Genomic DNA, 25,803 nt, shown 5'->3' on the forward strand with positions numbered 1-25,803 from the left:
TCTATGACAATTTGATATTTAAAGGACATTTTGTTGATGCTTGTTTACAGTTTTAAATGCAGGACATTTACTTGTAACACTATTTTTACACTGGTCATGCTAAAATCTGAATACTTCTTTCACTACTGGCAATTTAGTATAAGTAACTTAATACCTAATGAGGTATTTTACATTTGGGTAGGGTATTGCTATGTTTACTGTCTTGATGGATTTGGCTAGTGTCTCCCCTCTGTTGGTTGGTTGGGAGACTGTCTTCGCGGGAGCGCGCCTTGGAACGCGCACCCTGCAAAGCGTCCTTTTCGTTTCCATGGAGACCTCGGACGGTAACAGAACACGGTGGGAAAGGTGTCCGACTCCGAGTCTAGTTTTGAACACCAGAATTTCACCTTTAACTCTTGAACGACGTGGTTTGGACATTTAATAAGCTCTGAATTCTGCCAGGATTATCGTTTTGGTAATTTGGTGAGTAACTAGTTAATATTATGCATTTTGAAGCACTAGCTAACATCACCTGTGAGAGGAAAAGGCGGCTTTCTTGGCTTAATGAAACTTTATATTGTTCCGCCATTTGCATCCTGAACTGCGTTGCAGAGCCATGTGGCATCTCATACAAACTTTTAGAGCGTTATAAATTAGGTGTTTACACGCAATAAGTCTACTGTTAGTTTGTTTAACGCAATTAATCGATTGACCCTTCTACAAATAACTGACTTTCTAATTGACCTGCACCTGTCCGCTGGGCATGTTTTGTGTGTATTAAAACGGGAGATGGTAACGTTACTGTACGTAACATTTTGGACTTTGTACGTTTGGTGGTTAGGGGATGCTCATCAGAGTGGAACGGCTAGCTAACATTTAACTGAAATACTTTTACTATTTTAGTCTAAAACCTTTGATACGTATGTGATTATGGACTATGTAAATAAAACTGACTCGACTTGATTTCAGTCTTGAGTGCAAGTTGACAACTTTTACATTTAATTAGATGTGATTCAACTTTATTGTCATTACACCTAGTACAGGTCCTGAGAAATGTGTAGCCTCTAAAAGAAGTGCAAAAAGCAGTAAAGTGCAGAGTAATGTACAAAGTAATAGAATAAACTGTAAGGGGTATCACACAAATATATGTACAGTATGGACATGTGCAGCAGTTATTTTAATCCTGATTTGCATGAATCATTCCTTTCATCAGTAACTTGAATTGATTTCTGTCATGTCTTCCAGCCGTGGTACAGCTGTATGACCGTGGAAGTTTCCTCCTGGGAGAGAAATGGAGAATAGCTCTCATACACTGCCACCCTCATCACCATGTCCTACTACTTTTGGAGGGTCACTCCCTTTCTCCTCCTCGCCGCAGCAAACCTGCTCAAATGGCTGTGTTTCACTCCCACTTTCTCCTATTTCATTCCTCCCATCTCCTACCTCACTGTCTCCAGCAACAGCAGAGTCTAATAACTCTTCCTCGCCTCTTTCACACTGCACAGCATCTCAGTGTTTTGAGGGACAAAACATACAGTGCCTCAGCCCGGCGAACATAACTGACCAGGATGACCTGACCTGCCTCAACTGGCTGCATCAGAGGGGCAACCTCCTACCGCTGCAGCCCCTTCCCAAAATGACACCACTGCCTCAGCTAGAGTCCTCTGCACCTACTCAACTTATTCCTCCTGCCTCGTCCAAGCCGCCGTACTCCTTCAGTAGTCTGATTTTCATGGCAATAGAAGACTCACCTGACAGGAGGCTTCCAGTGAAGGACATCTATGTTTGGATTGTGAACAATTTCCCCTACTACAGAACAGCTTCTGGAGGCTGGAGGAACTCTGTTAGACACAACTTGTCCCTGAGCAAGAGCTTTCGTCGCATTCAGAGGGACAAGAGCCAGGTGGGGACATGACTTATGTTTACCACATTTAGAGCAACCAGGTCATGAAATAAGTAAAGACATTGTGCTTAAATTATAGGACAGATGTTTAAGCATCCATGTCACTGAAATGTCCTTGAGCAACACACTAGATTCAGTAGTCGAGTCAGCAACTAAACTGCCCTACAGGGAAATGATGTACTCCACATGTTTTTTGAGGTTGTTATATGGTCTACTGTGTCAGAGTTGCATGGGCCACTGAAATGTTTTGTATGTTTGTTTCAGTCAGTGGGGAAGGGATCTCTGTGGTGTGTGTGTCCCGAGTATCGACCGGTGCTCCTTGAGGTGCTGAGGAAGACCCACAGTTATCACAGCACCAACATCAATCTGTTAAACAAGCCTGCATTGTGAGTATAATCACAGTTTGTCTGTAACAAGGCTGCAACAAATTCTTTTCATTATGAGTTAATTTTTTATATACATCATTAAATCCATAAATTGACTAAAGAATTTATAGATTTTCTGTTGACTCTTTGATAAGATGAGTTTGATAATAGACAAAAAGTAATTACTAAATATTAGTGGTGAAATGATTAGTTGGCAAAAAATTTATTGGAAATTTTAATAATCGGTGTAGTCACTTATCCAAGAAAAATGCCAAACTAGCACCAGCTTCTCAAATGTGAGAAGAATTGGGCTTTTGTAAATAGAAATGGGCATCTTTCACTATTTTCTGTTTTTTTTAGAGATACACTGATTGATTAGTTGGTTGGAAGAAAAATAATCATTAGACAGAAAACAAAATATTACTTTAGTGACATTGCTTTCTAACCAGTAAAGTAAAATATTATTTGTGTGTTAAGTAATTTCACATTTGAATGACACATACTTGTACTGAGGTATACTTTAAACAAACAAATAAAAACTACATGTATGTAGTCTAACTATCTTGCCGTATTGTGTGCAGGTTGGAAGGAGCTGAATTTGGGGTGCCTGCAGTGTGTGACTCTATGGAAATGTCAGGTTAGTGATAAGGGGAGACTCACAGCAGGCTCATGTCACTTAATTAGCACAGGAACTTACATATTTGACCCTTTATGATTTTTTTTTTTTGTCTGCAATATTTCATCAATGAAGTAACAGCCCTCTGTGACACTTTTATTACCTGCAGCTTTTCTCCCTGTCTGCAGCTTTCTCAACATGCAACATTGTTCCTGTGTTTGTGCCCTGTTGTCATGGCAACAACCTTCTATTACCTTGGCAACTCAGCAATAGCCTAGCTTAGTCTCCTTTATGTCCCCTTGTTTTATTTCCGAGCCTATGTTCTATATGGGCCCACGTGCTTACTGAAGAATCTGACAACTGGTTGTTCAACCAGCCTGATTGAAAACAAGTTATTAATATTAATGTATTACTTTTTGACTCATATTCTGCTTGATGTATTGTTTTTCTCTCATGCAGATCCTCTCTCTCACACCATCCTCCTCTCCACGCCCTCACCCCAAATCCTGACTAGCGATAACCCAACTTTCTCTGAAAACCCACCGTGCCCTTTGACCCCGGATCACGAGGAGCTTGTCACCATGGAGTCAGTTGAATACCACCAGGGGGAGGTCAGCGAGGAGATGGAGAAGGACCCCCTGTCAGACAGCGGGTACATTGAGTTACACTATTACCAGTCTCACCAGTACCAGTACCTGGTCCTGCCGGGTGACACAGAGTTGGACCTGGAGACTGTGGAGATCCTTCAGCTCGATGCCGAGGCCCAGGAGGCTGCTGGGTCACTGCTGGACCTGGCAGGTGGCGGATATTAATGTTATATCCTGTTTAACAATCACAACTGATGCAATGCTTCAATTCTTTGTAAGCAAATGCTCCAACAAAGCAACATAAATGGGGATTTATGTTTTAAAGTCTTAAGTGATAATGTATGGAGTGATGATGTTTGGCATATTGGCTGCTTCTCCCTGAGACGTTGACACTGCCCTAAAGCTTGTTTTGTAGTTAGGTAAAAATACAGATCAACATTTTGATGTACTAACAGACAATGGATCACATTACTTAATATGTGTTCAGGCACTTTCAATGCAGAAGCTGATTTTATCACTATACCATACCATACATATAATCACAACCTGGACAAAGACTTGACAGTGTAATGTTGAACTGAAAAATATGGACAAAATTATTCTCTGAGATTTCAAAACTGAGGGGAAAGTATTAATAGATTATGATCTTCATTACAATAGGTTTTTAGGTTTTCCACTGTGATTTTTTTAACACATTAAGTTCATTCTCAGGGGTGGAAAAAGTGTTTCCAACTCAAGTAGAAGTATGTTTCTCAGTTAAGAAGATGTTTCCCAAGTTAGGGTTAGTTAAAAAGTTAAGATTAATATAGTGTTGAAACCTGCAAGAAAAGTACAAAAGTAGCTCTTGACTCACATCCACACTATTACCATTTCAATATGAATAGGTTTTAACAAACATTTCTTCTCCAATTCTTTAAAGTGGTGACCATCTTTTCATGGAGGTTACTTTATGAAGAAAACTAATTCTAAACAAACCTAAGACAAATATCTTGCCCCAGCTACTGTAAACTATTCTGAAAATGCTGCCTTTCTAAAAGTAGTTGACTTCTTGAGTACTTCATTAAAAAATACTTAATTTATGATGTAGGTGCAAATGTAGATTGCACTCAAAAAGTTGGAAAGCACTACTCAATTACAACAATATAAGTACTTTCGATTTTATTTCTTAATTAATTTCTTTACACACATTGTCATTCTTCAGATAATGTTTGCTAGAATTGATTTTATGTACATGATTTTATGTTACTGAATGTCTTTACATTTTTTGTGAATTTTAAAACCTAGATATACAGTATGATCTTGTAAGCTAAGCTAAATTGTCTTCAATCAGGAATAGTTTGATTGGAATTTTGAGTTAAAATGCAAAATGAACTCACTGCCATTTAAACCACTTTACATTTCAGGGTACACTGAATTTCTGTTTGTAAATGTTATGTATTTTCAAAAATGTTAGATTTTGAAATCTAACAAATATCTGTCATGCCGTTCTTGTGAATTAAATTACCTGTTTTTTATGTTCAGTTTCGTTTAGGATGCATTGCCGTTTGTTACCATAACAATTGTTCTAGGATATCTTTGGGTATTTTCATCATGTATCCAATGTTGTTGTTGTTTATACGGACAAGTTAAACTATTAGAGGGAGTAACAATCACAGCCTCTGGACCAAATAGTCTGCTACATATATATGTTATGTCCTCCATAAAAAAAAAACATGTTGCTAGGCTACAATGTATTTTTCATCCACGGAAATATTTTACATAAATTATGATTTGTATACATGCAAAACACCAAACTTCTGTGTTCAGGGAGTTCCGTATTCGTAACTTCACATAAAAAACTACAATTCCCGTAGCTATGAGGCAGTGCAGGTACATTGGGTAGCGTAGTTCATAGACTGACTAAAGTACAAGCAAGGAAACCACACCAAAACTACTTTTCCCAGACGACGTTGCGCAGGCTGAAGACGGAAGTGTGTGAGTTTCGTGGAGGAAAAGAAGTTCTCGTAGTTGTTTTCATGCCAGTGTAAAAAGTCACACTTTAGTCGTTTCTTGGCTCTTGAGATTGTGTTGAAGCCGTTTGAAGACACCAAAGGTAACATTACACTGTGAAACAGCAGCCAAAGATTGCTGAAACGTTAGTTTTCTAAAACTCGTTTCCTTTGACAGCCAACAACGGATACGCGTTAGCTTTTTATTGTTTTTGTTTGAGTACACTCGGACGTACAAGCAATTAACTAACGTTCAGCCGTTGACTAGTAAAATAGTCTGTCAATAGTTATTAGCTTTAGCTAACGTTAGTTAGTTAGCTAGCTAGCTTTGAGCGTTAACGATAGAGATTTGTTTAGTTTAGCCACACAGGTAGCTACAAGTACTGCCAGCGTAGCCAACATTGCTGTCAACGTTAAGTGGCAGTTGCTAAGATCAAGCAATGCAAATTATAGAGAAGGTACTGTACATTTAGCTTGTACCATGCGGTACTTTCTCATAACAAAGTGCAGGCAGATTACAAAATATTGTTTTTTCCCATAGCTGCAGAATTGCTTTCTACATTGCAACACAGTCACTGCATAGAAATGCCTGGCATGTGCTGCTGAGTGCCACACCTTTTTGAGGTGTTGGGTTTTTGGTGAAAGGAGAGCGCGAGATTTGGGTATTCTAACCGCAGATACCCTGTTATGGAAGCACCTCCCTGTCCTTTGTCATTATGGGAAAGAGGACGTCCTCCTCAAAGAGCAACAACAATGAAGTTCATTCAGGCAGCTAAAATGAACAGTGTAATGGACAGCATGGTGAATCCACTAGCTGGAGGCAAGCAGCATGACACCCATAAGAGCATCCCACAGTCGGCTTCACACAAAGCTAAATATTGTGTCTAATGGAAAGATCAGTGCTTGTCTGATTTTTCAGTAGGCACAGGAGAAATGGTATTTGAGTAAACCGCTTTGGGTGGGATTATCATCCAAATCTCAGTCACTTTCATGGCTCAGCAGAGTGACCTTTAAGGAATTTGCCCTTTTAGGCCTACAACTAATGGTTATTGCCATTATTAATTAATGTTATTTTTCCATTAGTTTTCTTGTGATCAATTTATTTTGAATGATTTCTGCTCTGGATTATGGACCGACAATAACTCTATTGTGATATGTCCATTAAAAGTTTAACTAGAGCCTAAACAATGTCTTGCTGCATGTGACCAGCCACACAAGTTATTATAAAAGTTTTTTTATAACTTAAAATGCAGAAAAGCAGGCACTTCTACACATTATCGAAACTGTAACCAGCAAATGTTTGATGATTGTGTTTGGCAAACACAATCAGAAAAAATGTCAAAGATGTATTATTCCTACTTTTATCAAATGTATTTTGCTCCTTTTCTATGCGTCATTGTAAAATAATATTTGTTTGGGGGAGTTTGTTTTTGTGACAATTAATGGACCACACAATCTATCAAAGAAATCGAAAAATAAACAAAAACAGTAAATTGCAGCTCTAGGATTATTCCAGTACTAATATCAACCTGATGTTTTTGTCTGTGAAGTTTACAGGGACCAGTATCAGGATGGGGAGTAAACCAGGCCCAGTACAGATCGTCACAGTGTGTAAGGAGGAACACTCCTTTGCTTTGGACACCGAGGCTTTGGCTCGGGTTCTACTGGCTCCTGAGGTCCGAGACAAACACGTGGTTGTGCTGTCGGTGGCCGGAGCCTTCAGAAAGGGCAAGAGCTTCCTGCTTGATTTCATGCTCCGCTACATGTACAGAAAGGTGAGTCGCACAGTAACATGATCTTTTAGTGTTGCACTCATAGATTCTATGGTTGCACTACTAGACATTCCATCATGGTGGATGTCATCAACTGCTCCTTGGAATTGGGCGTAGTACCCACCTACTTTTAAAACTGCCTCAGTCACCCCTATCCTCAAGATGCCAGGTTCGGATCTGGAGGATGCAAACAACTACCGGCCGATCCTAAGTAAAATCCTGGAAAAAGCAGTTGCCACCCAAGTCCATCAGCATATGTCCAACCATGAGCTCTATGAACCCCTTCAGTCAGGATTCAGACTGTATCATAGTACAGAGACCGCCCTCATCAAAATCACAAATGATCTACTCACCACTGCTGACACTGGACACATCAGCATACTCATTCTCCTCGACCTCTCCGCAGCCTTTGACACAATCTCCCATACCATTTTCCTGAACCGCCTATCCATCACCTTGGTATCACTGGCACAGCTCTATCCTGGTTTCAGTCTTACCTTTCACACAGGAAGCTATTTGTCACCATTAGCAACTCCCGCTCCGAACCAGCTCCCGTCAACCAGACGTGCCTCAAGGCTCTGTGCTTGGAGATCTCATCCTGGATGTTGATGGGTGCGCCATCTGCCCATCCTCTGAGGTCCGCAACTTTGGTGTGGTCCTCCATCCATACACCCAACCCCAAAACCTGCAGTCCTCAGACGCTGGCCTGCTCTCCATTCCCCACACCAGACTGTGTACCTTCGGAGACAGAGCCTTTAGTGTTGCAGCCCCATCCCTCTGGAACACTCTCCCTGCAGATATCCAAAATTCTACATCCCTGCATATTTTAAAAAAACTCCTGAAAGACCACCTGTTTACCACAGCCTACAACCTCCTTTAGCGTAGCCACAGTAATTCTGTAAAGTGTCCTTGGATTTCTTGAAAGGCGCTATATAAATAAAAAGTATATAAAAGTGTGTGTATCTATCTATCTATCTATCTATCTATCTATCTATCTATCTATCTATCTATCTATCTATCTATCTATCTCTGTCTATCTCTGTCTATCTCTGTCTACTGTACTTAGAGGTCATGGCCAGTCAAGGGGACTTATTTGATGCTGAAATATTCTCATGTTAACTAATGAGTGCTATTGATACTGGCTAGTTCCTCCACCTGTGTTGAAGGTGTGATAACCTGGAAAATCACTTATAGTCTGTGGTTGAATGTTACGTTAACACCCATCCCTGCTTTAACATGTGAACTAACTAGTTTTAGAATATTTGAGACTTTAGTCATTACACATTTTAAGGAGTTCAGTCCATCAGTTGTTTTTTTTGTACATATCTTGTAAACTTACCTCATGCTTGGCATAACATTTGCTCTTCTCATTGATAAATGTCATTGATTTTAGTAACTCCATTACCTTTGCTGCAGTCCCACCATCAGGCCAAACGCTACAATTTAATGTTTAACCAGTGCAGTTAAATGAATAGCTAACTGGGGAGATAATTATGACCCGACTAAGGTATTGGGATTGGCACTGAAAAAAGTTATGAAAATAAAGATTTTATTTAGATATTTTTAGCATTCTCATGTGTTTTTTCAATGATAATCTTCTGATTCTTTTCAGTCTTTTTTTTTTTTTTTTTTCAGACTTATTTTCAGTTTTAAATTTCATTTCTGTCACTGTTGAGGGGTTTGAGGGGAAAGGGGAATCAGAACGAATGTATTTACAATTTAAATACAATTTTACCCATTTTAAATATAAAAAAAAAATAGAAAATCAATATGTTTTGACTTTCAGTTTTTTTTTTTTTTTTTTTGTACATATCATTGATATTGTGGCGGGCCGCCACAAATATATAAATGTATGGGAAAGATTGACTCTGTGTTTTAGATTGTGTGTACATTATGCAGAACAGCTGGAGTTTCTATTAACAGTTCAGGGTAAAATGTCTGCAGCTGCTGTTATATTCTTCAGGATAATTGGACCTACATGATAAGGCATGTTTAATTTTTTTGAATAAGCACAAAGTTTGACAGAGAAGCTCCAGCCTGCCCCTGACTGATCTAGGAAGTGTTATTTGTATTTCTGCAGGATGATGAAAACTGGCTGGGTGAGGATGATGAGCCGCTGACTGGATTTTCTTGGAGAGGGGGTTCAGAACCAGAGACAACAGGCATCCAGCTGTGGAGTGAAGTTTTTCTCATCAAAAAGAGTGATGGAACAGAGGTACATGCTTAATATATTTGTTTATTTATGTACCGTATGTGTGTTGTCGGACATGTAAATTAAAAACCACAGTAAAATCAAGGAACCTAGTATTTAGAACTAAGTTAGATAATTATGTCAAATAATATCTATGAAAGGTCTTCTTCTTCTACTTGTCCATTTTTGTTTCCTCAAAATTCATCCCGTATTCTCCTTTTTTGACCCGTTCACCATTCATCTCTGTAACTACACTTTCTGATTTGTTAGTCTGATTTAAGTGTTTGTTGTGCAGAAAAGATTAATTGGATAGTCCATCTACAGGTATCAATCAACAACTATTTTCATAATCAATTCATTGTGTAAGACATTAATCAAGCAAACATGTTTAACATTTTCTGGTTCCAACTTCTTAAATTGTGATTATTTGGTTGTTTTTTTTCCCTCTGTTTTGTTGTTTGAATAAAACAAGCTATCTGAAGATGTCCCCTTGGTTCAGGGAATTTGCAAACATGCATTTTACACTAAACTTTAAATAAATTAATATAAAAATATAGTTATAATATTGATATATTATTATAATTTAGAGAAAAACATTGTTGTAGCCCTGCATGTTAGACAGTGTTGCTCCAAAAAGAGCTCTTATGCTACAGATTAGTGTGCGGTGAATGGAGCAATATACCTTTGCTATAATTTGTCCTGTAATTTACTCAACATCTTACATCAATGCAGATCATTTCATGTGTTATGGAGTTTTATGTTGCATTTGTTTTTTTGTAAGTAATTTTAAGGATATTTATGCAATTTAACAGCTTTTCAACGCATACATTTCTAACAGAAATTGAAGTGTTTTTCTTATAACTAGTCTCACACCCTGGGTTCATGTCATGTGCTGCGTTTTGTCTCCTGTAGGTGGCAGTAGTGTTGATGGACACTCAGGGTGCCTTTGATAACCAGTCCACCGTAAAGGACTGTGCCACCATCTTTGCCCTCAGCACCATGACCAGCTCAATACAGGTGGCTGATCTCTGATTATCACTGATTATTTAGTAATTTCTCATTATTCTTGTAATATACGCTTACATAGTTTCTTTCGTAGATCTACAATCTGTCACAGAACATACAAGAGGACGATCTGCAGCAGCTACAGGTCTGTTTACATTAGTGTAAAAAAGAGTCAACCTCATGTATTCTTGATGCAAAACGCCTGCTTTGTTGTGATTAGTGAAGCATTTTTAAAACAGGATATGAAATATAAAGGTGTTTTAAAGAAGCCTTTCTGCATCTGACAAAAGCATCTGTCACTTATACCTCTTCTTAACATGAGGTGCTCTCCAGATTTTTGCATCTCCGTAACTTTGCATATTTGTCCTCCTCACAGCTGTTCACAGAGTATGGTCGTCTTGCCATGGATGAGATCTTTCTGAAGCCCTTCCAGGTAAGAGAAACCACAAGATGTGATGCATTTGTTGCTGATGTTGTTGCTCTGTTTGTTGTGATTAATAAAAATGTATTATCTTTCATTCAACACCTTTTTTTTAATTTTCCTCCTGCAGTCTTTGATGTTCCTAATCAGAGACTGGAGCTTCCCCTATGAATATGACTACGGTTTTAAAGGAGGCAATGAATTCCTGGATAAACGGTTACAGGTAACAATTCCTGTCTTGTTGATTAGGCAGAAAATAATAAATAAACTTGGCTGATCTTAAATACTGACTTTAGGAATTCACTGTACTATTGATTTTTAAAGGTGAATGAGTCCCAACATGAGGAGCTGCAAACAGTGAGGGATCACATCCATTCATGCTTCACCAGCATTTCCTGCTTCTTGTTACCTCACCCTGGGTTGAAGGTTGCCACCAGTCCCGTCTTTAAGGGACAACTTAATGGTAAGATCCCCTGTTTTCCACGCTATTCTACTGTGTTTGTTAGTATTTAGCAGAATGCCTAATATACTGAGTGCTGTCCTGAGTTTTGGTATATTTATTTTGTCAGTGGTTGCCCCTGAGTTTAAAGAGGAGCTGAAGAGCCTGATCCCCAAACTGCTGCATCCCAATCGTCTGGCTGAGAAAGAAATTAATGGAAACAAAGTCACATGCCGGGGCCTGCTTGAGTTCTTCAAGGTACCATCTTCAACTTGCTAAACCCGAAACGTTTTTCTTTTTAATATATCTAATATTGGAATTTTTGGTTTACCAGGCTTACATCAAGATTTACCAGGGAGAAGACTTGCCACAGCCAAAGACTATGCTCATGGTATGTGCAAGATTAACATAAATTTAAATAAGCCACAATGTTTTACTGTGAACTGGCGGCATGGATCATTTTGTTTTTCAGTCCAATACATTTAACATCTTTTCGCCAGGCTACAGCAGAAGCCAATAACCTGGCAGCCGTGGCAACAGCCAAAGATCAGTATCACAAGAACATGGAGAAGGTGGGTTCTACATACATGACAGTGCTACACCTCTTCACTCTGTGTGTTTATCATTGTTGGCATTGTGGGACATGGAAACACCATAAGACTGGTATTTTCATTTAATCCTGACTGCAAACATTCTTTCTTACATCTCTTTTGTTTTTGTTTTCCTCTCGAAGGTGTGTGGGGGAGACTTGCCCTACGTGGCTCCTGACTCTCTGGAGGAAAAACACCACTTCTACAGCCGAGAGGCTCTACACAACTTCTCTTCGACCAAGAAGATGGGCGGACAAGAGTTCTGTCACCGTTACCAAGCACAGCTGGAAAAGGAGCTGGAGGAAATGTGGCATTCCCTCAGCAAGCACAATGCGGTAAGAGACTAGGGATGTAACGGTATGAAAATGTAACCTCACGGTTATAGTGACCAAAATTATCACAGTTTTCGGTATTATTCGGTATTTTTTAAAAGTGTGTTGAATATGTTCAGAAAGCATTGATAGGCCTACACAAGCTGAAATAGTTTCAAAAAGTATAACGGTGTTTATTATATTACAAAAATATAGGCAATAGGCTTGTAAAAACTATTGAAAACTGGCTACTGAAACACTGGCCCGCTGTAGGGTGTCCAGTAAGAACTTGAACCAGAAATGTCTGACTTTGAGATCCAGGAAGATTTATTTACAACTCGAACATGAAGTTAACTATGATGTTGTATCTGATGTTACATGTGAAGTTGGAAATGGTTCTGAAATATAAGCAAATAATAATGCACATTAATAAGCATCTGACTTACTATGAACATTATTTACTAAAACTAAATGTTATAGCCTCCAGCATATAAAAAGAAACAATACTAAGAATTACATTAATTTCTCTGTAATAATTAACATAAATGTAACTCAGTAACACAAACTGAGAATAAGCCACATCTATTACAGCGCACACATCCATAACGGAGCAAACAGTGTAATACACTTTTTTAACAGCTAAGCACGTGGCTCCACAGCGCTAGTCTGATTACTGGCATTGCACGTTGGTTGCTGGAAAATTGCCCTAACACAACCTGAATATCAACACGTGGCTGCACAAGTAATATTAAACAATCTGCTATCTATCAGCTATGCAATAAGAAACGCAGCAACAGCAATATTATCAAGGCGATAATATTCTCTCACTCCAAATAAATGTCATGACTCGTAACATGGGCTAAACTTATCCACATCATAGCAGAACACTTACTGAAATATGAATAAATGTAGCTTTAATGTTTACACAGATAACGAGGCAGTAAAACCCATGACCGTTTAGCAAGCTACAGAATAGTTTTTTAACTTGCGTTCTGGGCTACACACATCACTTCAACAAGTCCGAAAACGGGAAAGGAACGATAAAGAAAAAAGTCTGTTTACAGCGGCTGTATCTGTCCCCTTCTTGTGTCTGAGAGCGAGTGATTGGCAGGAGATCAAAGATATGACTCTCGTCACTGATTTTTCAATCATCTCAGGAGAGAGAGCAAGTGTTACTAAGGCCTTTTTTACAAGGCTGATAAATGTCCTGAGCGCTGTCATCTCCTCCTTCTGTCATGATTCCAACTTCAAGAAACAAACTTTAGGCTACGCAGTGCGCCCGCGCGGCAACTTCAGGAGGCTCTGAAGCTGGGAACAGGCGGTTTCCACACCATGTTAATCCACCGTGATGATATTTTAAATGAAAACGGTATTCGTTATCATCAACATTTTTACCGTTACAACGGTAAACGTTACATCCCTATAAGAGACTACTACATGAACATGATATAACCTTTATGCCTGTTTGACATTGAAATAAACATCTGAATCTTACAAAAAGGCACTTGGTATATTCTCCAATTGTGTAGAGTTAGTAAAACATTGAAGTTGTTAATTTCCACTTAAAATGATTCTGACTGTAGTATATTATTATTATTATTATTATTATTATTATTGCATGCATTGCTGTGTATGGATGATATTATTTATAAATCATCTGTTTTTCTCTTTGCTGTAAAAGTCAAAAAATCTCTTCAGTGCCTTCCGGACACCTGCAGTGCTGTTTGTCCTGGTGTGCCTCCTCTACGTGCTGTCAGGTGTGTTGCTCTTCGTTGGCCTGGCTACCTTCGCCTTGGTGTGTGACTGTACACTGGGTGTGGTTATGATGTCGATGCTGACGTGGGCCTTCATCCGCTACTCTGGTCGGTACCGGACTGTAGGGGGAGCTATCGACCAGGCCGCAGGTGTCGTCCTAGAGCAGGTAAGAATACGCGGGCTGATTTGTCTATATGGCTTTCAGAGCTTTTAGTTAAGTCATTATAGCCTTTACTTAATGCATATACCCATAAAAGTTACTATAGGGAGCAATTGATGTTAGGACGAGCAAAAATGGCTTCGAGCAATCCCACACAAGAGAAATAAGTAGTTATCTATCTTTTTTACTCAAAAAAATTGTAACTAAACATAAATAATTTAATATGTAAAGAAAAAGATACATTTTGGTGCTAGTTTATAGAGTCATGTACTGTATGACACAAACTGTATATGAGCACAATAAATAAATAAAAATGAAATTATGTTCACAACTTGAGAAACACAAGAGAAGGAGGGGGTTTCAGAAACTGATCATTTGACAAGCACTTCTGTTGGAGTGTACTGGGTAGCATACTATGTTCACCAGCTATTTGCTAACTTTGTTTGTCTGCTTCTTGGTGCTGAAAAGGATACATACAGTACAGCATACAGTGGGTTTATCAAAGCTTGCTTGCTTCTTGAAACAAGGTCAATAAGAGTGGTGAGACTAAACCATATACCGTAAATATGTATAAAAAAACAATGGGCTAATAGGTGAAAAATGTATCTCTGCAGAGTTGGATGATAATTATCTGTGGGTTCTTAAAGAAAGTTTTATATTAAAGTCCCTCTCCTTTCTCTTCCTGCAAAGCGTAAAAATATTTTTGATGACTTCATCTTGAACTTAATTAACTTGTGATTTGGGGCGACAAACTAACCCTGCCCATCGTATAAAACCACAGCTTGTGTGGGTAGCTAGCAGAGCAATAGCACAGCAGGAGGTGTATTTTTGGATTTTAGCTTTTACCCATGTGAAAACACAGAATGCAGTTCAATTATATTAAGGCTTGAAGTTTTGCATAATTAATATCATGCAGCTTTGAGTGACAGGTGGGCTGCCGTCACAGAAGGAGAGCATAGACTGCTGCCCACTTTGAGCTTCATTTTGGCTCTTCCAAAACCTATGGGTGACGTCGCGGAGACTACGTTCATATTTTATACAGTCTTTAGTCAAGGCCAAGAGTCCTTACAGCTCCACATCGAGTAGCCGTTTTCTCTAAGCCACACCCTTGTTGACTGATCCAATCACATGTTAATGTTTAACAATTTAAATCCTTTAACTAACTTAACCCAAACCACATATTCTGTTGCACGCGGAAATTCGTTTCACTGTGGCTTAAACTATTGCATCCCCTATTTACAAGAGATTTAAAAAACATCATATGTAGACATTTATTTATTTAGTTATTTATTTATTTGATAGGGACAAAGCACGTTAATGAACATCAGTATAAAATACAAGATGTAAACATGCCGGAGTTAGCCAATATTCTAATTTACATCCTTAGTCCCTAGGCAGGTAACAAAAGAAAGAACGTTACAAGTAACAATATAAAGATACTAAGAAGTATACAATACACAAGTAGAAGAGGACAAAACATGCAACATGTCAAGAAAAAAATGTTAAGTTGTGTCCGTTATCTAATTAAATTAAGTATACGCTGGATCAAACATTAACAGAGCACAAATAGAAAATGAAACAATGGTGAGAGTTGAAAAGCCCTCAGAGGCCGTTTAGAGTCGATCCTCAAGTTCCAACTCTTACTTACACAAAACCTGAAGTGGTTTGAATTGATCGACTCCACTCTTCCAGACAGGGTTAAACATATGATGGATGAGGCTGAGAGGTTTCAGCCACAACTAAAACTGGAAGTCAGTGACTCATCACATTCATTGTTTTTCCTTTTTTCCCTCTTTTTTTTTTTTTTTTTTTCAGGCCACCGTGGTGTTGAACAAGTCGAGAGGTACAGGCACCAGTAGCCTGAAGAAATCCAGTTAGAGGACCTCTGGACCTTCATAATCTTGATGCAATGCTACCAGCACACAACACAAGCACACATTCAGCACTAAAGCCTTATCATGCCACCCATTGGAACAAACATGCAGCTCAACCACATCGGCACAGGGTACAAACGTGATGCCAATTCACCAGCATCTTTATTATGCACATTACTCTGCCTATTATAAGTCCAGGCTTATATAAGGGTGACTGGAATCACTGGTGGCAATAGCAGGGAGATAAACCATCCAAATCCCTCTTATTGACACTTCATGTCTTAAATTGACACTGCCATTATTATAAGTTTACAATTGGTCTTAATAGACGAGTCGATGTTTACCTTTAAACTTATTAAAAACCCTTTCTTGCTTGTATATTGTTTAAAATGGGGTAGTCAGGGTGATTTTCAAACCAAGCTTTTGCAGTATATCTCATTACCCTAAAAAGTGCTGGCTTAAAAGCTTATAGATTTATACATATTTCTTTGTGGCTATATTATTTTACTTTGTGGCCTTAAAAACAATATAATACATCAAATTTATACAGCGCTTTTCTAGGTCAAAGTTGCTTTACATAGCAGAATAAAAGAAGAAATTCCATTATTTTTGTAGATTTGCTTTATATTTCATATAAACTAGCATTTCTAGAAGGGTGAACTGTCACTACTTTGAAAGAGAAGAGGGTATGCACTTTCTATATAGCACAGTAAATTTTGGAAGCTGCATGTAATGGGAGTTCAGTTGAATCTCATCTGTTTCAAGTGCTTTGCCGTTTATTCGTTGATGGAAGCGCGTTATACTTTGTAGATTTTGATACTAGACTCTTCTAGCGAAATTATATATAGGAATTTATATTCTGCAACATTTTCTAAATCCAAAGATAAGACACTATTGGAATACTTAAAGCTGTTCAACGCACAAGATGATAATAAAACTAGGGACCAGTCAGCCAAAGAGTTATCTTTAAATATTTGAATTATACTTCGACCTTGTACTCAGTGAGAAAACGCTATGCCACTCAAACATTGCAAGTGTTAAACATGCATGGAATAATTAAGCAGGGTGTTAAAACATTCAGACAGAAAAACACAATAAGCAGTAAAAACGTGTAGAAAATGGGACTGAGTGGCTGTTTGTACACATCTCAATATTCAGAAGACTGCAGCACTTGGATATATTATGATCATATTTGGTAGTTGTCAAACATTCTTAACGTGTAGTCGTGTTTGCACCTCAGAAACTAATTCCTGATGTAATGCTTTTAGCGACTACTCGTAGCCTGTGCTATCAGCTCCACTGTAAGTAAACCCTGTGATACATCATTGTGGTGTATTGTTCACATTGGTGACCTGGCTGCAGCTAAAATGGATATTTCAACTATTTCAGTTACAGTTTAAAAATAATCACTAAATGTGACTTATCAGTCCAGCTTGAAACCATTGTGTGCTTGTGTCAGAGCTTTGCTTCAAACAAATTGCACGTAATGGTTGCATAACATAATAAAAACCATATTACAGAAAAGGAAAAATAATACACTTGGACTTGTTTCTTAGTCCTTGTTTACCTGCAGCCATTTAACAGGGAATTAAAAGAGTTGACTACTCAGTGGATGTATAAGGTTTTAGTTTTCCTTTGTGGGGCCAAGCAGGGCTTCTCAGGTTAACTCCGAATGAATCAGGCATTGGATTAAAGGACTCTGATTATTTGCAATTTTGCCTTACATCTCTGAATATGAGAGGCCAATTCTGTCAGAAAGATTGGATTGGAGAAGTGGAATGGCAAAAATTCAGTATTGTAAAATAGCCTTTTAAAATGCCATAAGATTGTGTGGCCTGAGAACAAAAATAGGATAATATAGTCTAGTGTTTTTGCATTGTGCACTTCAACAACTAGCCATATATTTCCTGTTTGAGCACAGGACAGAGTGAACGTACAAAAAGCTGATAAACAGTTATTTAATTTCACAGGGTTTTCACAATACTGTAGGTATAAGTCGTAAGAATACAAGGCCAAAAAAGAAATATAGTGGAGGATGAGAGACTTTTCTCAATCCATGATTTTTGACCATCATTTTGCACATTTGATGTCTGTTTAAGATGTTTTACAAGCACTTTCTATTGCACTCCCCCTCCTCTTTGGTGCTTTTTGCACACAGCTCATTCCAAGGTGAATAAATGCATGCAATATTGTAGCTACGGCTAATGTAATCATCTCTTGTGGGGGTAAGGTGGCCTTGACTTGAGAAATGTTGTTTTCAAAAAAATAAACAAAGCTTGAAACTGTTAATGTGCCTTTCCAATACATTCCTTTAACTGTTTTTATTTAAATATAGGATATAGTATCTTTTGAGGTCTACCACACAGACCCCCCAGCAGGTTCATTATTAGAAACACTTGCTGTGTGGCCATATTTATTCTGATTTCACTCATATTTTACAAAATTGCTACTTATGTCAGGCTTTTATTTCATTTAGAATTTTTTATTTCATATAATTGTGCAGACACAAAATGTTCTGTTTCAGATTGCATTTGAATTTTGACTCAAGATTAGATTAAATTTCATTGTCCTTGCAGAGTAAATTCGACTCAACAAAATGCAGTTTAGCATCTAACCAGATAGTGTAAACAGTAGCACTTTTGGTTAGATGCTAAATTGCATTTCGTTGTCTCAATACTTTTACGCTGTGCAATGATAATAAAGTTGAATCTAATTTATGTACAGTATGATGTGTGAAACTACTGTATATGTGCAGTATAAACAAACCGCTGAAGACAATAAGATAACACCACAACGTCTTATATTCTGTCAGCTAAGATGGATATTTTGTAAATGTAGAAGCTATACTAATATTGACAATATTGGCAACCTATGACTGAATTAGTGGGTTCTTTTTGTTTTGTTTGGCTACGTAATGAATGTGGGTCATATTTTACAGGCTTTGTGTTACAACCACAGCGCCCTTAAGCTATAACCCACATGTCCCACAACAAAAGAACAGCTCTGCCTCAGTATGGATTGACCTTAGTTGTGTTATTATAGCGTTTGTGTTGGGTATTAAGCTCCCTGCTTGATGTGTCATCATTACCGTCCCTCATCTTGCGCCCCTCGCGTCCCACTGCCGCTGCCTCTCATCCTCACACTGACCCTCTCTGTGTGTCTTTCTCTCTCCCCTTCAACGCGATGCCGTGTACAAAAATCTGCTACAGCGAAATTTCGTGTCCCTTGTTTCCTTATATGGTGATCAGCGTCGCGGCCCGACCCTCCTCGTGCTGTGAGCGAGGCGCGCGCACACACCGCCGCCGCTCACCGTTCGCTTCCATATTTGGAAGTGAGTCCAACAAAAACCGCACGGAGGGGAGGGGAGAGAGGAGGGGATGGATGACGGAGAATTTCCTCCCATTCTGAAAACCGCTTTGCGCCTGGATGCCAGCTGGATGTCGCTAACAGCAACACAATAGCTTCACTTATTAATCTCTCCTCACGCCATTGGTGTAAAATTAATAGCACGTATTGAACTCTTAAATGACAGTGGTAGTCATAATACGTGCTACATTAATGTTTGTTTTTTAAATAGGTTACAATACAAAAATGAATTAAGGTATAGCTGCATTAAAAGCTTGAAAGGTGTGGTCGACCACCAACGGCTTTAATCGTAATCTTCGTCGTAACTGAATTGTAATAAAAGCACAAATCGAGCACTATATTGATCATTTCATAATTATGTACATCGGATATATTAGGGATTTGTAGGTTTATTCAAATACTACAAAACACACATTCCCATAATGCTCTTCGCCACCCATTTGGTACGTTTGATCTGCTCACCATTGCTGGCCGCCACCGCCAAACGAAATACAAATATTTGTAAAATAAACACAAAAAAGCAAGATGCAAATATATAAAAAAAATACTAGAGGTAAGATAAAATATTGTTTCCCTCAAACGGTTGCCAATTAGTATCACGTTTAATAACAGCAGTCAATAATATGTTAAAATGTAGGCCTACCTGGGAATATTTTATTGTTTTGTTGTATTAATTTGTGCATATAAAATATTGAACTGAAGCGGTTTAATAATTAGATTAGATTTGCCTCACTCTGTGTAATTACAAGTGACAAAACACACAAGTCAATGGGTAACACAAAGCAGCAAATACAACTGCCGGACAGTCATGTTTAATAGACATACGCTCCCGCTCGTGCACCTTGCTCGAATCAGGGGCGCGCTTATGGGCGCGTTCACGTTGTGTATCCAGTGTGTGAGCGAGACTCACAATTCATCATCACAGTCCATTCAATTTGTACTCAGACGCTGACCCCTTCAGAGCTTCAGCCATGGTAGGTTTAACATCGTTTTTATGTATTCTCGCTGGTTTAACAGCCGAATATAGACCCAATCTGAAGATATGAGGAGGTTTGTGGTCAATTTGTGTTTATTTTATAGAGGATAGTTCGTTTTAGCATCAAACGTAGCAAGCCGGCGCTGTGCCGCAGGAGCCGCTGCTAGCACCGGGGCTAACTACCACTGGACAGCTAACAAAGCTTTCATACAGCGCGGAGGAATTTGCCGGGCGGTGGTTTTATCTAGCTAGCTAGATCTTGATAATAGACCAGAAACAATGACTGACACTCTCAAACAACTGGCGCCATTTCGTTCATTTCGCCGTGTTTCGCCGACAAGAAGCCATTGTCTGTGTTAACATGCACACCGCTGTCATGACGCTATTAACGGTGTTTTTACTGCGTCATGTTTCCGTTATTTATCCTCTGCACGTCGATGCATATACATAATAACAGCAGCGCTGGCAGGTGCAGCAGCAGCCTCGGGGCTAACCTAGCTAGCTAACGGTATTGTTAGCTGGACTAGCTAACGTTACGCTAGCACAGGCAGAACATGACACCCAGTATGGCGCTTGCTGTGATTTTTTTGTTCTTTGTCTGTACACGGCTCCCTCGCTAGTAGTATTTTAGACGCTGGTTGTCTAACGTTACGTCCTCAAAATCAGGTCACAATTCGCCCACACTGATACTTCATGGACAATTTATAGGTTTATGGCCGAGTTGCGCTGCCACTAAATCTGTGAATTGACAAACGAACAGTGTTTGAGCAGAGCTTTGCCTTATATAGCAAGCTAGCGCACACACGTGCGTGTGCTGCATTCATGGCCCCACCCTGAATTTGGTGCAAAGACCATTTTGTTTGGTGCTGTATTATAACGTGAACTGATCTGCAGTTTTGTTTACTGCCATTTTCCTTGTGGGAATTTTGTCATGTACTTCTATTGGGATGTAGTAAATATTTACCGGAATTGTCACCATTATGTAACGCCAGTTTTGCAGTGTTGGATCCACTAGCTGAAGCTAACGGGCCGCTGCCTCTGGATCGCCATGGTCGGTACTGCGCATCTTTTAGTTGCGCATCTAATTTTGTACAACCGTTTATACACACTGCACGCCCGTCACGCCATTCAACTACAACACCAAGAGGGAATAATTGACGTATTTATTCATTCATTCATAGTCATCAAACATTTTATTTTGTGTGCACTACTGCAACACGAAACATAAAATGTATATTATCATATAATACATATATTTGTTATACAGAGAAAGAGGGCCTGCTGCACACTTTGCCTTTGCAGTGTTTTATTTTAAGTTTCAATATAAACCTATCAGACCTGCTGTTTGCTAGTGAAATTGACTCCTATGAGGCCTGTAATCCTAACTGTTACTGTGTGTAACAAGGAATCCAAGACTTGGATTGTGAGTACATTTCTATTCAGTGACTTGAACCTTGACGTCTGTAAAACGTTTCCCTGGGTAAGTTTGGATAAGGCTAGAGCCTAGTGATTACTATGGTGATATTGGCTTGCTGCTAGAATAAAAAAATAAACACAATATAATCATGTGAAGAACTATGCCAAAGCATGGCAATGGAAAAAAGAAGTGGAAACTTAAAACAAATATTTTGACTTTACAGATCATGTTTGTGCACAGAAAAATGAGACGTGCAAATCATATGATCATAATAATTTCTCAGCATCACCATGGAGGAAGAATGCCGTGTCATGTGATGTCTTGTATGCGAAGAGTAGGCCTATGCACATTTTATAAACCGTAGCATGTATTTTGGAGACTTGGATATTTCTCCCATGTTCCTTACAGTTATGACAAAGTACAATTATTTTATTGATGGATGGGGATTAAGGAAGTGAGTATGGTTGTTTGCTGGTTAATTATTACTCTAAAATTCACTGTTATCTCGCATACGTGTCTTTTACGCCCTGAGCAAACATACACTGCCTGCCTTTGCTGCTTTGCAGTTGGGTTTTCCGTCTTTGCTGCCCCATTATTTCCTTTTCATTGTCTTTTTTTTTTTTTTTTTTTTTTTTTTTTTTCATTGACACATTGCTGGTAGATAGATTCTTCTCCTGAGGCTGCATTTTCCTGTGATGAGTGCCCTAAACAAAGTCAGAAGATCAGATTGAGTGAGTTATAGAGCAGCTGGAACTCTGCGATGTGACTTGTATTCTATATTTCTACAAAAGCCCCATTGTTTGGGACTGAACCCTGTCCTTGCGTGCTTAATTCCTGACCACACCCACATGGTCATCTTTATGATAGAGATACATGGATACAGTATTCTTACAGTCTGACCTTATACATAATAAATGGAATCAAAAGGCCGTACTGACTGAATTGTCAGGGTTGATTTCATTTGGACCAACTGTGCTGACAATTAGATCATTTTCAGATTGCATTACACAACTTGACTCTTCACCACCATGGCTAGCATGCTTGTCACGGCCACACCTTTGCATTTCAATCCTTATCAGTGAGCCTGGTAAGGAGCATTCCTGCTGTCTGTGTGTGTGATAGTCACATGCTGTCCTCTCAGGCCTTTCTTCAGCCTTATGTCTATTTACTTTACTGAAGTCCACACTTCTGGCCTGTTAAACACAATGGCAACTGTTTCCTCGTTCAGGCAAAACTATCCCTGTGGAGTATAGTCTAAAACTAACAAACTTTGGTCTGTCAATTATTTTGTAGATTAATTGTTTGGTCAATGTATCACAATTGCCCAGAGCCCAAGTAGAGATATTCAAAGTCCTTGTTTTGTCCGACCAGCTGTTCAAAACCTAAATAAATTTAGTTTAATATCACAGCACATGTTCACATTTGAAAAGCTGAAACCAATGGGTTTGTCATTTTTTATTTTTTAGAAAATGACTTGAGGGATTAACTGGTTATTGATGTGGACCTTGTTTGTTAGTGTCCATTAACATGTTATATCTACATCATATTTTCCCAAATCAATTCAGTGATTTTTAAAAACGCTTGATGTTGTAGCAATGTATTTTCTCCTTTATGTGTAAAACATGATTGAATTCAATTATATTTACTTTTTTATTTTTGAAACCTGCATTAATAAACTGATAGCTTTGTTTAGCCTGTCAAATAACTATTCAGGGGGTTATACTATACTAAAAGAAATCTGAAAAAAATGACCCTTTACTGTGGCATCATCAGTTAAAAAATATCTGGACAGTTGCAGAAAGGGCATTTTTTTTTTTTTTCTCTCTGTCACCTCCAACTGTGAAATATTTCATTCTATTCTTCCGCGCCTTACTCATCTGTATATATATGTTTATATACTGTCGGTTTTATAGGTTTATTACTGTTTAAATATTTTTGATTTATTACTATTATAAATAATTCTATTCTTTTCTATTTCTTATACATAATGTATATTTGTTTCTACTTAATGTGTATCTGTTACTCTGATGTGTGTAAACATTTTCTTTTGAGCTGCTGTAGCACAGGAATTTCCCCAGTGTGGGATTAATAAAGTCTATCTTAACTTACATTTAACTCTTAAACAAACGTTAACCGATTGTTCTCTCCACAGGCCTCCGGTGTGAAAGTCACAGATGAAGTTATCGCGGTCTTCAACGACATGAAGGTGCGTAAGGCTCAGGCGAACGAGGATGAGAAGAGGAAGAGGAAGAAGGCCATTCTGTTCTGCATGAGCAAGGACCTCAAGAACATTGTTCTGGATGATGGCAAAGAGATCCTGCTGGGTGACTTGGGAACCACCGTCCAGGACCCATACCAGCACTTTGTGAAGATGCTGCCCCCAGATGACTGCCGCTACGCCCTGTATGACGCCACCTATGAGACCAAAGAAACAAAGAAGGAGGACCTGGTCTTTATCTTCTGGTGAGGGCTGCCATATGAGACATTAAAGGGTTTGGCCATCATTAAGATAACATAACATTTGGCTTTAATAGTGTTTCTCCCCCACTCGCAGGGCTCCAGAAAGTGCCCCCTTAAAGAGCAAGATGATCTATGCCAGCTCAAAAGATGCTATCAAGAGAAAGTTTGAAGGTAAATAGAAGTGTGTATGTAGTTTTTGGTTTTGTTGGATTCAGAAAACCTACCTTTTTATATATACCATGATAGAGGATTGTATCCCTTTTTATTACACTGCCTGCTCCTATTTAATGTCATTTTGGTCTTTTTTTTTTTTTTTTTTTTTAGTTGATGGTCTATTGACCCAAACCTTGTTTAATAAAAGTGATAAAACAGTGAGATCCTTTTTTTTGGGGGGGGGGTGGGTGGCGTCTGAAAATGTAATAAAAATTGTAATTCTGACATGTGTTTTTTTTTTTTTTTTTTTTTTTTTAAACATGTTTTTATTTCAGGTATTAAGCACGAGTGGCAGGTGAATGGTTTGGAAGACCTCAAAGATCGGCACACCCTGGCAGAAAAACTCGGCGGCTCGTCAGTAGTCAGCCTGGAAGGAGCCCCTATATAAATATTTCCCACCCAACCCCACACCCCCCTCCTCTCTGGCTTCGATCGAGGCCTTTCAGACACATCTGTTGGGTTTAGTGTTCATTCCAGTGTGGTTTGGAGAAGGGCAAAAGCAGAACCAGCACCATTTGCGGGACTCTCGGGGTGAGATATTGTGGGTGGGTTTGGGGTCAAGTGACAGTTTAAAAACAAAAAGAAATTCCACTAATGCAGACTGTCATTCCAGTTCACGCAACATAAAGAATATGAACAAAACACTCAAAGGAAAAACATTAAGATACAACGAGGAAGGATGATGATGATGATGATGTTAAAACTAAAATACACATATTGTTCATGTTTAATACAGGGTTCTGTTCTTTTTTCGGGTTCCATTGGTATGAGTGCAGAGAAGGGACAGGAAATAGCCTTAGTTTTCCAACCATTGAATCCTGACAAATAATCGTTCCAACTACTTTTTTTTTTTTTTTTTTTTTTTGCCAAACTTATAGTTAAGTTTTGTAAATGTGTGTAGTTGAGACTAGTTGTAGTATGAACTAATTCACAAGTTGTATCAAAACCTTCTCTGGGGGGGAAACACGGTTAAATATATATTGTTTTTGTTTGGTAATCCTTTTTGTTTTCTTTTTGAACATGCAAATTACAAAATTTGAGTGATTCCTTTTTATTTCCAGTTCTGGGTCTGAAAACCATGGCATTTTATGTAGTTAACAGACAACATTCCTTGTACTTGTTAAAACCAGGATCTCCTTGAATTAAAATCTCTGGTGTTATGAAGGTCTGATGGGGAGCGATGTGTATATGAAAGACCAGCGGTCAAGAGTTTAGACTGAATATTGAATGGTGGATGTTTTGTATCGTCTCCTTATCTCTAATAAAAAGCACTAAACTACTGACTTGTTCTGCTCTTTTTACACATTTTTTGTTTTCATATACGTTTTGTAAAAACAAACCGAGCTGTTGGCCTACTGAGTTTCAGGTTTTGGTAATCACATAGCCGTTTCTCTTCATGGTAGTGGTGGATGGCA

At 38.6% G+C, this 25,803-nt stretch overlaps 3 protein-coding genes across 5 annotated transcripts; all 3 read left to right on the plus strand.

Moving 5' to 3' along the window:
* The first annotated feature begins 281 nt into the window (after positions 1-281).
* Positions 282-4,970, plus strand: si:ch211-145o7.3 (forkhead box protein N2). 2 transcript variants are annotated; one of them, XM_028589840.1, is made up of 5 exons: positions 282-462; positions 1,225-1,882; positions 2,147-2,268; positions 2,829-2,884; positions 3,323-4,970. In XM_028589840.1, exons 2-5 carry the CDS (start codon positions 1,271-1,273, stop codon positions 3,673-3,675), a joined length of 1,143 nt encoding a protein of 380 aa, XP_028445641.1. In that variant the 5' UTR covers positions 282-462; positions 1,225-1,270; the 3' UTR covers positions 3,676-4,970. The 2 variants fall into 2 exon arrangements, with proteins under 2 accessions (XP_028445641.1, XP_028445642.1); XM_028589841.1 differs by having other exon boundaries at positions 285-462; positions 1,485-1,882.
* Positions 4,971-5,230: 260 nt separating this feature from the next.
* Positions 5,231-18,245, plus strand: atl3 (atlastin 3). The gene is made up of 14 exons (XM_028589392.1): positions 5,231-5,542; positions 6,989-7,213; positions 9,291-9,425; positions 10,314-10,418; positions 10,501-10,551; positions 10,783-10,839; positions 10,958-11,050; positions 11,152-11,290; positions 11,397-11,524; positions 11,601-11,657; positions 11,767-11,838; positions 12,000-12,191; positions 13,849-14,088; positions 15,898-18,245. The coding sequence occupies exons 2-14, from the start codon at positions 7,010-7,012 to the stop codon at positions 15,958-15,960; spliced, it is 1,536 nt and encodes a 511-aa protein (XP_028445193.1). The 5' UTR covers positions 5,231-5,542; positions 6,989-7,009; the 3' UTR covers positions 15,961-18,245.
* A 1,917-nt stretch (positions 18,246-20,162) lies between these two features.
* cfl1 (cofilin 1) lies at positions 20,163-25,669 on the plus strand. 2 transcript variants are annotated; one of them, XM_028589165.1, is made up of 4 exons: positions 20,163-20,296; positions 23,868-24,178; positions 24,270-24,346; positions 24,664-25,669. In XM_028589165.1, exons 1-4 carry the CDS (start codon positions 20,294-20,296, stop codon positions 24,774-24,776), a joined length of 504 nt encoding a protein of 167 aa, XP_028444966.1. In that variant the 5' UTR covers positions 20,163-20,293; the 3' UTR covers positions 24,777-25,669. The 2 variants fall into 2 exon arrangements, with proteins under 2 accessions (XP_028444966.1, XP_028444967.1); XM_028589166.1 differs by having other exon boundaries at positions 20,286-20,372.
* The last annotated feature ends 134 nt before the right edge of the window (positions 25,670-25,803 follow it).

Source organism: Perca flavescens, chromosome 10, assembly GCF_004354835.1.
Source record: "Perca flavescens isolate YP-PL-M2 chromosome 10, PFLA_1.0, whole genome shotgun sequence".
Lineage (NCBI taxonomy): Eukaryota > Metazoa > Chordata > Actinopteri > Perciformes > Percidae > Perca > Perca flavescens.

What these genes read in the sequence shown, in the direction of transcription:
- si:ch211-145o7.3 (XM_028589840.1), top strand. Translation starts at nt 1,271, where the DNA reads ATGGAGAATAGCTCTCATACACTGCCACCCTCATCACCATGTCCTACT. An exon ending in CTGTTAAACAAGCCTGCATT is followed by an intron (nt 2,269 to 2,828) that starts GTGAGTATAATC and finishes TATTGTGTGCAG; the next exon opens with GTTGGAAGGAGCTGAATTTG. An exon ending in TGACTCTATGGAAATGTCAG is followed by an intron (nt 2,885 to 3,322) that starts GTTAGTGATAAG and finishes TCTCTCATGCAG; the next exon opens with ATCCTCTCTCTCACACCATC.
- atl3 (XM_028589392.1), top strand. Translation starts at nt 7,010, where the DNA reads ATGGGGAGTAAACCAGGCCCAGTACAGATCGTCACAGTGTGTAAGGAG. An exon ending in TCTTTCTGAAGCCCTTCCAG is followed by an intron (nt 10,840 to 10,957) that starts GTAAGAGAAACC and finishes TTCCTCCTGCAG; the next exon opens with TCTTTGATGTTCCTAATCAG. An exon ending in ATCACAAGAACATGGAGAAG is followed by an intron (nt 11,839 to 11,999) that starts GTGGGTTCTACA and finishes TTCCTCTCGAAG; the next exon opens with GTGTGTGGGGGAGACTTGCC.
- cfl1 (XM_028589165.1), top strand. An exon ending in GACCTGGTCTTTATCTTCTG is followed by an intron (nt 24,179 to 24,269) that starts GTGAGGGCTGCC and finishes CCCCACTCGCAG; the next exon opens with GGCTCCAGAAAGTGCCCCCT. An exon ending in TATCAAGAGAAAGTTTGAAG is followed by an intron (nt 24,347 to 24,663) that starts GTAAATAGAAGT and finishes TTTTTATTTCAG; the next exon opens with GTATTAAGCACGAGTGGCAG.